Consider the following 10129-nt stretch of genomic DNA (forward strand, 5'->3'; position numbering starts at 1 on the left):
CTCCTTGTACTCAGCAAGTATGGCTTAGACAATATTTGATAATGTAATTGCTTGTATTGTAATTATTTGTATTGTAATTGTTTATAATGGTTGGCAAGTTGAATTCTGACCTCATCTGTCAGCCTGTCCATCACCACTGGAAACGAGAAGTTACTGGAAGCAACAACAGTTCCTCTCTTGGCATCATATCATCTGCTTTGTCTAGATCCACAAAGACAGCTCAACTGCTATTGACCTTCTCTATATGGCTCCACCAACATCCTCAAATAAAACATCTCATCTCTAATGCTTTTCTCAGCACTAAGCCACACAACCAAACTTCAACTCTTTCAGTTCATTTCAATTCAATTCAATTCAATTCAATTCAATTCAATTCAATTCAATTCAATTCAATTTTATTTATATAGCACTAAATCACAACAACAGCTTCCTCAGGGCGCCCACGAAGAAAACAGAGAAAACCCCAACAATGAAATGATGGCCTATAAGCAAGCACTTTGGGGACAGTGAGAAGGAAAAACTCAATCTTAACAGGAAAAAAACTCCATTAGAACCAGGCTCAGGCTGCAACCGGTTTGGGGTACTTTCTCAAATTTTCTTGAGAGATTTTCCACAGCTTTTACTTTATTGATCTTTTGCTATTCAGTCCAGTTACTTTTCCTACGTTTCCTCCTAACCTCTCAATAAAAAGCCAACATATCGGCTATTCCTTCAGTAATTGTTAACAAAACTAAACTTGATTTTGGCTCGTGAGCATTGTGACCTGTGCGACACTGATGCTACTGCGCATGAGCGCAACTTTTTCCCCTTTCTTTTCCTGGTCAAACAACACGTGCAAGGTACGACATTGAGTCTGCGGTGTACAAGTACACTAAAACGTTACGTTTATTGGATTATTTGATAGAATAATGTCTTCAGATGCGTTGCTGGTGGTTTTTATTCGTTTAACGTGATTTTTTAAAAATAGTTTGCTAATGCCTTATTATGTGACCTTGACTCGTGGCTTTAGTAACCTTTAGCTAGCTAAGAATGCTAAAGTGCAGATATAAGTTAAGTATAATGTCTTGATACAGTCATTTGTTATGTAACACTGAAAGGTACTGAAATGAACCGCTCATTTTCTCCAAATGTGGTTCGACCAAACCTGCCTTTGAGGAAACCTTCGTCGATCCCAGCGGGTCTTTGCGCTACATTACCTCCTCCAAGACACCTCACCATGCCCAGTGCTCCAGCCGTGCGCCTCCCATCAGGCGCCATTGGGGACGGTAAAAACAAACCCCCCCCCCCCCCCCCCCCCCCAAAAAAAAAAAATGCAGTTATGCTGTTATTCACCGATAAAACTAAAAATGAAGGAATCTGATAATTCTGTAAAAATAATTTGCTCGTTGGTTTTTTTCTTCCTTTCATTTTGCAGGTCCCATAAATTCATCAGTGAACAAGGATAAATCTGGAGTATGTATGGTTGATGGTTTTGTCGTTTGCTAGATCTGTGTGGGGTTGATTAGAAATAAGTATATCAAAGAGAGTGCTCAGGTTGAGCACTTTGGAGACAAAGTTAGAGAGCCATGGTTGAGATGGCATGGGCAGAGGAGGGATAGTGGATATATTGGACTCAGGATGATTTTGGAGGTGTAAGGCAGGAGAAAGAGGAAGACCTAAGAGGAGGTTAATGGATGCACTGAAGGAGAACATGCAGAGGGTTTGTGTGACGAAGGAGGAAGCTATTGAGGGTTAGAGTGAGACAGATGATCTGCTCTAAAAGGAGTTGCCAAAAGAAGTAGAAGACTGTTGAATAGAAATAAAAGTCAGTACTATTTTTGTTTCCCCTTACAGTTGTTGGGATCGGGTCAACCATCTCTGACTGTGCATTTCTGCGACTACTGTGGTCAGCAAGGTAACATGACAGTTTAAATGAGGCATTGTGTTTATGTGACAGCATGTTGTTGTTTTTTTAAGCCAGAGGCTCTTAATTTGTTTTTGTTTTTTGGTTATCTTTAGTGATTAGCACTCTCATTTCAGCGCTGTTGTTCTTGTGTAAGCATTTTAGTAAAGTCTAAAGTAACTGTTCATTCACAGGCAATTTTCGATGCAAGCGTTGTAAGAAGGTGCCTTACTGCTCAGTGGCTTGTCAGACAGAAGACTGGAAGACCCACAGACATGTGTGCAAAGCTGTTGATCCAGAGCCTGTAAAGTAAGCTTGGGCAACACAATGTGCTACTGGCTGACAGTTGTTAATATTAATGAATGCTTAAATATCCATTTTTTGTTTTACCAGCATAGAGTGAAATTAAATGGAATGCCCAATAAATAATGTGAAGTTGTTTGTTTATCTTAATCTAAAGAGGGAAACCAGTGGAAGCAGCGGCTGTGCCAGCTAAAGAAGACAGAGCCAGCCTGGGGGAGCTGAAGGTAATTGCAATACTTCACTGATATGCTAATGCAAGTAAAAGTTAAAAGCTTCACATTTGCACAATTTGAAATTAAAACTAAGTTAAAGAAAGTAATCTGTGTTATTATTTTTTTAAATTTGTATATTGAAGCACGGTGAATCATCTAGCCTCCAGAGGGTTTATCTTAAGGACTTGCATGTAACTAAAGTCATCAAGGGAACAGACATCCAGGTAAAATGTATCCAGTTTGCCTCAAGCTTCAAAAGTAAAAGCAGATTTTTTTTGTGTTATTAAATACCAGAATGAGTGGTTTGGGTTGTTGCTGTTTTTAGGCGTGTGTTGTAGAGTTCTACAGCCCCAGCAGGTTTTTCCTCGTCCCTCAAAGCCCTGAGTTGCTGGAATCTTTGCAGAGCATCAGTACAGAGCTTCAGAAAACATACTGCAGCTCCTCAGTGACAACATATGTACCCTGTGTTGGAGAGATTTGCGCGGTTCAGTTTTCCTGTGATATGGTGAGCCGAGGCCTTCTTAAGCAAGTCCTCAGGTTGCTATTTGTAATATTTACATTGGCTGTGTTTTGACTTGGGCCCCCTTTTTGTGTGTGTGTGTCTAGAACTGGTACCGAGGCCTTGTACAGACTTTGACTCCTGACCATAAGATGGCTAACATCCTTTACATTGACTTTGGCAATGAAGAAAATGTCCCTGTGGATAGGATCAGAGCCCTGACGGCTAACATCAAGCCTTTTTGCCCATGTGTGGGTGCATATTTGCACAGTTAATACATTCTCTGTGACATCCTGGCATTTTAAATTTGGTCCTTGGTTCTTTTATTTGCAGGCAATGGAGTGTCGTATCACAGGGGTCGTGCCGGTGGCGGGGAGCTGGTCAGGCGAGTGCTGCATTGCTGTGAGACAGCTGCTGGCTGGTAAGATTGTCACAGTTAGGCTGGTGGAAACTGTAGAAGACGGTCGCATTCATGCTGTGGATATTCTGCTTTCCATGGGTGAGTTATATAAAACAGAGATGCACATTTAAAGGATCTACTGAAGTTAAAATGTTTAAGCCCAGCTCTCTCCTGGTCTCTTTCTTTTAGGAAAACAGTTGAACACATTCCTCCTTGAACACGGCTATGCAGATAAAGAGCCAGTCAACATCGTGCCGACTGAGCAAGATATCAGTAAGATTCATATACAACATCCTTCAGTCAGTGCAATTTGTAACATTTAAAATGTGTTTTTGTAACCAGTTTTTTCTTTTTCTTCCCCAGATGCCATGATGAGCGCATCTTTGGAAAACTTCCGGTGCCTCTCTGATGGAAAAGATGACAATAACTGGGCACAACCACCGGAGCCAATAACACAAGCAGTGGGTGATCAGCTCTCTGTTGTGGTCACCCACTTCCAGTCACCCACTGAACTTATCGTGCAAAAAGTGGAGAACGCTGGTGAGAAGCTGTTGCTGAACTATTAATGCAACTTAAATCACTCAACCTTTTTATATGCCTTTAACCTGTGCTGAGACTTTGGTTTGCAGGACTGATTCAGGATTTGCAGTTAAAGCTGAGGGAACACTGCTCTCAGGTTGCAACCCCACAGAACTTTAGACCAGCTCCCAGCACAGTGTGCTGTGCCCAGTTCTCAGGTATAACTGCTGTATACTACAATACTGTTGACTACAATACTGCTGTATTGTAGTGAACACTAGAATCGTCAGAGGGGTCTTTTTAAACCCTGTTAAAGTAAAACCTAATCATTAGGGCTACAGCTGTTGATTATTCTAGTAATTGAGTATTCTGTTGTTGTTGTGTTGTGTTTTGTTTTGTTTTTTTCATCGATTGATGTTGTTGTGGGACGGGGTCAAATTGATCCCCTCAGTGGTTCCAGGTTTCAATTTCTGTCAGTCCTAGTGTTTGACTCGTTTTTACACAACATGATTTGGAGCTACTGAATGCTGTGGAGTTAAATATTTGTATTTGAATAATTAAATACTTTTATCATTATTTGATTTCAAAGTGTCCTGTGCCTGAAATGTGTTTAACAAGCTAATTCAGAGATGGTGTGTTTTTTAAAATAATGTAATAAATGTACTTTCTGGCTCTTCTTCGTGTTTTTTCTCCAGAGGACAAGCAATGGTACAGGGCTAAAATTCTGGCTTATTCATCAGAGGAACGTGTCTGTGTGGGGTACCTTGATTTTGGCAACTCTGAGGAGGTCGGGTTAGGCCACCTTAGACCCATCGCTTCCTCACTCTTAGGCCTTCCCATGCAGGCTATTCCATGTGGTCTTGCAGGTATTTTTTCCACTACGCAGTAGATTTTGAGTGCTTAGAAATTCTTAAGCGTGTTAGGCTGTGAATGTGAGAGAGCTCAGTTTTATGCCAAATGTCATTTAATTTTTTTCACTTGCCCTATTTTATTTAAAGTACTTTGACTTAAAAACACTGCATTTCTTTGGTGTTGTCTTTTTTTTAAATGAGAAAATCATACAGAAACGCATGATTAGTGTGTCCCTCTGTTGTTTTTGGGGGCGGTGTCTCCATTCCAGGGGTTCAGCCTGTTGGGGAGAGCTGGTCGGAGGACTGCCTTTTGGCTCTGCAGCGAAGAGTGTCAAACCGAATACTGCACATTGAAATCCAGGGTGCACATGGGGGAAAGGCATTGGTGACCATGATTGATGAGTCCAGTGATCCACAGGCCAATATAGCTGAATTGCTGATATCCGCAGGTTACGCAGCACCTTGTGCGGTTACTACTGATAATGAGACGGTGGTTACTGCAGAGGCCCAAGGTATGATGCATCTGAAAGTAATGGTTTTATTGGGTTTTTAGTTTGTTTGGGTTTTTTCTTTTTTAAATGGGGAGATTCATTTGATGCATCTTGGGGGAAATGATGATGACGTAGAACTGAAAACCTGAAGCAAATATTCCTTTTTGGCAGAGGCCTGTGACATTGACATGGATTTTCTTCTTGTGGTCATAAATTTTCCTGCCATAGTCACCACTTGCTTGTGGATAAGTTAGACATGAATAAGCAAAGTACTTTATAACTTGATTAAGTGTATATGTGATGTGGCTTCCTTGTTTCTCCCAGCATGTGAGACTCTGGTTTGGTCTTGTACTGAGCTTCCTTGCAACAGCCAGGCGGTGGTGCTGTTAGCCACTGTCGTGGCTGAGAACCCAGCAGCGTTTTACTGCCGCATTGACAGTCCTACAGGTATTGTTTCTTTAGCCTAAATAGCCGCCATTTTTACCCATAGCAGCATTGTCTCGGCAAATATACAGAGACTTTTCGTTAATAACTAGTTATTTTTAGATTTTTAAAGGCAGCAAATCTATCAGATTATCAGTCATGTAATTATTCTGCAATATTTTCCATATATTGTAAAAATGTACAGTTATATTAGCACCACCAGTGTAAGGATAAATGTTAGCAAAGGCTTGTTTTATTTAGTGAAAAAATATTCAGATGATATTTTATATCAAGGAAATAAAAACAGAAGTGAAAATAAAATTAAGGATACTTTTAATGAGACCACAGTAATAAATAAGCAGAAGAGAGTGGATGGTAGTATGGGTCTTTTGTCTTTGTAAGCAGAACAAACAATATGATGAGGTGGGCAACCCCAACATGGTGTTTACAATCAAGCAAAAATGCAGAACAATACTGCAAATAAAATGCCAGTAATTAGGCTATAAATATCCAGTATGAAGAGAGTAACAGCATGAGTCAGAGGATTCATTTATTGGTGCATGCATGTGTTATCTGTGTGTGTGTTTGTCAGACCACCAGCGCCTGAAAGAGCTGGGGGCTCAGTTAAAGCAGCATTGTGAGGCTGATGCATCACCTTTCGAGCCCAAGGTGGGAGAGCCCTGTTGTGCCCTGTTTCCTGGTGAGACCATCTGCTGTACCACTGACTTTATAAATGTCAGCAGCTCAGCAGCCGATTGCTAAAACATGACACAACCACACTTTATTGTCAGTTAAAGGTTCTGGGATTTTTATTATAGCTGCTGTTTGTCTTATAGAAAGTCCAAATATGACAAAGTTTTTCCCCACACTGTGATCTAAATCCACTCATAATGAATCTTGTCTTTCTTTGTGTTTTGGGGCCTTTATGGGACATGATGTGCTGTTTGTTCCCCAGAGGATGGAGCATGGTGTCGGGCTATGGTGATGGGGCTGTCTGATGACAAGGTAGCTGTGAACTTTGTGGACTATGGGTACAGCTTGACAGTTGAAAAGGGCCACCTTCGATCCATTACAGCCCAGCTACTGACTCTACCCTTCCAGGCAGTTCGCTGCTGGCTCACAGGTAGTGTGTGTGTGTGTGTGTGTGTGTGTGTGTGTGTGTGTGTGTGTGTGTGTGCTCTGTTTCACAATATGAAGCATATTTAATACATTGTGTCTTATATCAATAAAATACCTGTCTTGTATTTTATTGGGGCCATGTGAGAAATTGTCATATTTTGGCACATTCATGGAGAGACTGCATTACAGCTTTGGAACTGTGTGAAAGCCAGATGGAAGTTTGTTCACGTTTGAATTAAAAAAATACAAAAATTTAAAGGGTAGATTATACTGAGTGGTGTGTGTTTGAGTTTTAGGCGTGGAGCCTCTTGGATCAGAGTGGAGCAGTGAAGCTGTGCTGTGGTTCCAGACTCAGGTGTATGGTGAGCAGCTCTCTGCACATGTCCTCTCTGTCACTGAACAGGGCTACGGTGTGGAGCTGGAAAGCAGAGGAGTAAATGTGGCAGCTGCCTTAATTTCTGAGCAACTAGCTAAAGTTCCTGGAGAGATTGCCAGAGAAACGCATGGAACAACAGGCTCTGCAACCAAACAAAGCGTGAAGAAAAATGAGCAAGATCCCTTAGAAACTCAAGTCTCCAGTCAGACAGAAGTTAATTTCAAAGACATACCAGCTGAAGGATGGACTGCAGTGTCCACAGAAGGTCAGCCAAAGAGAGGAAGTCCTCAAGATGCTGGTGGTGATTTAGGAGGCTTATTTATAATGTTGCATTCTGGTTTCAGTGCCATCTTTTCCAGTGGAGTGGAAGACTGTGGAGCTGCGGCTCAGTGATGCCTTTCAGCCTTATTTTGCGGCCATCATTAATCCTTCCATCTTTTATCTGCTGGGTCCTGCTCAAGGTTGAAACAGTTGTCTTCTACTGTCTTATAAAACATATGTACATAACATAGAAGTTGCTGTGTCTTATCTAATTGCTCTCTATGCTTGTGTTTGTTTGTTTATTTATTTATTTCTGTAGTGGATCAACAAAAGCTTCAGGAGGTGATGGTGGAGCTGGCTGTCTACTGCAACAGCCAGGCCACCTTGTCCACAGCCGTAAAGGGCAAACCAGCTCCTGGGGCTGCTTGTTGTGCTCAGTTCTCAGGTGGGGTTCTTTCAAATGTGCCAGGGCTTTTTGTTTTTGTTTAATTTCGGTTGGGTTTTTTTCTCACCTAGTTTTGATTTTTAGGTAACTGTAACCCTGCTACACACACAGAGAGCAGCACTAGTTCACCGTTCGCAGGCAATGCAGTAACTGTTTCTAGCCACAAGGGGGCAAATGGGCTCTCACAAAAGTTGCTGGATGGAACTTGAAGGCTAGTCCTGAATGAGATATTCACAGATAATCTAATTTTAAATATTTTGCCTTGCTTGATTGAGGAGACTAATTTTCACATCTCATAATGCTTTGAGGAAATGTTGTTTACTAATTTTCATTTAATAAATAATATAAACATGGTAACAAAAAAAATCAAGTGAGGACAGAATTGCTGTTACACTAATCCTGTTAGTGTATATTCAGTTTTCGTTGCTGGCGGTCTGCTCTGGAAACCCCACCTGAAGTTCTTGCTCTTACAGAGCTAAGCTGGTAATTTCATGTCTTCTAGTAGGTATAATTACACTGTGTGTGTGTGTGGCTTTAAACACAGTATACACAGAGTAGGCTTTAGCTGGGGTTACATTCCACAGTCCAGCTTAGAGCAGGTCTGTTTTCATTGAGCTTTTAGTGCTTGTAAGGTACAAAACAAAGTATAGAATTAGACTTCTTTTTTTCCAGCTGACAATAACTGGTACCGTGCAGTAATCCTAGAAGTTGGTGAGAAAGAGGTGAGTGTCCTCTATGCAGACTATGGCAACAGTGAGAAGGTGCCATACTCCCGGATCTTGCCCATCCCCATCAACCTGCTGGAGCTTCCCTTTCAGATCACTCGCTGCACTCTTGCTGGTAAGGCAGCACAAGTATTCTTTGTCATTTTCTGGGCTTTGCTAGTTTACTGACTCGTGTCGCACTGCCTCATGTTTATCGATAGGTAAGGAGAACTTTCCAGCAGAGTGGCCTCAGGACATGCACCTGATATTTCAAAACGCGGTCTTGGATGGGGTCCTCGCCACAGTCCAGCACTTTGATGGCTCTGCTAACGTGCTCTCACTCACTCTGCCCGCTGAGAAGGGTGGGGGAAACGTCACTGACATGATCTCAGAAGCATTACATGCCCAGAGGAGAAGTAACCCTTGCACAACCTCGACCCAGAAGACTGACAAAACTGGCAGCAGCACATCTGTCAACACTGCAGCCGCACCAGACGGCTCTAAGCCCAAATCGGTACCCGAAAACCAAAAGGAGCCAATGAGCACCACAGAGCTGGCAAATACTGTGGATGCAACATCCCAGCATCCTGAAGAGAAGATGAATATTTCTGCAGCATTGGCCTGTGGTTCGTAATAAGATTGTGATTGTAGGATTAAGTTACTGGTTTCTTTTTAGTGTAAAGAGAACTGACGAAGCGTATTCAAAATAATGTGATTTTTTTAAGTGCAGTATTTTACTTTGCTCAAGTATATTTAGGTTGGTAAAAAGATGTGTATCAAGTATTTAATTGATAACAGGACTGGGTCATTGTTTTTTGTTCTTCAGGAGAACCAGTGAAGGAGATTACTGAGCAAATAAAGCCACCAATCCAAAATACTTCCAACATTGATGGTGTGTATGTTTTAGATTAGAAACTGAATCGTTTTCACCTGAACTGACAAGTGTTTGAATTTCTTTGGACATGATTTTTTTGCTGTGCTCTGATTAATTTGACTTAACCTGATTCTCTTACCGCTCTCATTCAAATCCTAGCCTTTCAGACTTCGGGCTGCTGCTGTCTGAGCCTGAAGGCCAAGGTCAGAGTTGATCTCACAGTTTCATTAACATTAAAAGATCTTAAATGGCACTATTTTATAAATGCTTTTGTTAATACTACAAAATGTTTTTATATTTTTCTCTAAAATTAAATGCAAACGAGCGACTGCTTTATTTGCTTTTCTCTTCCACAGATCGATAAGCTGGAAGAGCTGATGAAGCTGCAGCTTTCGCTGACCCAAATGTTTATTGGGCAGAAGAAATAGGATTCATCAAGGTTGTCGTTCTTTCTTTTTGTTTGTTTTTCCTGTGGAAGAAAATGCCAAAATTCAGCAACAAGAGATGTTCAGCTCTCTTTGTCTTTGTGTGTCTCCTGTAAGTGCTGTGGCCCATGCTGTGCTGCCATCTGTTCCTTTATTCAGTTGTAATAACCTGTTCAGGTGAGATGTTCACACTGACTCACTTCTGTTTTGACATGTTTGAGTTTTACATAAAACTTTGTGGAAAAAAAAGACAATACAGTGATGTTTGTGTTCTTTTAAGCTGGTGGATTACTAAAGCTTTCTGTACAGTAAACCAAAGGGAAAAAGTTTAATTTTAATGCCTCT

The 10129-nt window shown here is 41.2% G+C and overlaps 1 protein-coding gene across 1 annotated transcript; it reads left to right on the forward strand.

The window, feature by feature from the left end:
• Positions 1-708: 708 nt before the first annotated feature.
• Positions 709-10038, forward strand: tdrd1 (tudor domain containing 1). The gene is made up of 26 exons (XM_085169310.1): positions 709-839; positions 1098-1265; positions 1415-1452; positions 1834-1894; positions 2077-2191; positions 2343-2409; positions 2541-2621; positions 2723-2902; positions 3004-3147; positions 3230-3395; positions 3486-3569; positions 3660-3836; positions 3926-4033; positions 4511-4681; positions 4936-5178; positions 5482-5604; positions 6173-6280; positions 6536-6703; positions 6996-7340; positions 7420-7536; positions 7656-7781; positions 8454-8621; positions 8707-9111; positions 9312-9377; positions 9519-9562; positions 9716-10038. The coding sequence occupies exons 2-26, from the start codon at positions 1106-1108 to the stop codon at positions 9785-9787; spliced, it is 3537 nt and encodes a 1178-aa protein (XP_085025436.1). The 5' UTR covers positions 709-839; positions 1098-1105; the 3' UTR covers positions 9788-10038.
• Positions 10039-10129: the final 91 nt, after the last annotated feature.

This window comes from Neolamprologus multifasciatus, chromosome 8 (genome assembly GCF_963576455.1).
Source record: "Neolamprologus multifasciatus chromosome 8, fNeoMul1.2, whole genome shotgun sequence".
Classification (NCBI taxonomy): domain Eukaryota; kingdom Metazoa; phylum Chordata; class Actinopteri; order Cichliformes; family Cichlidae; genus Neolamprologus; species Neolamprologus multifasciatus.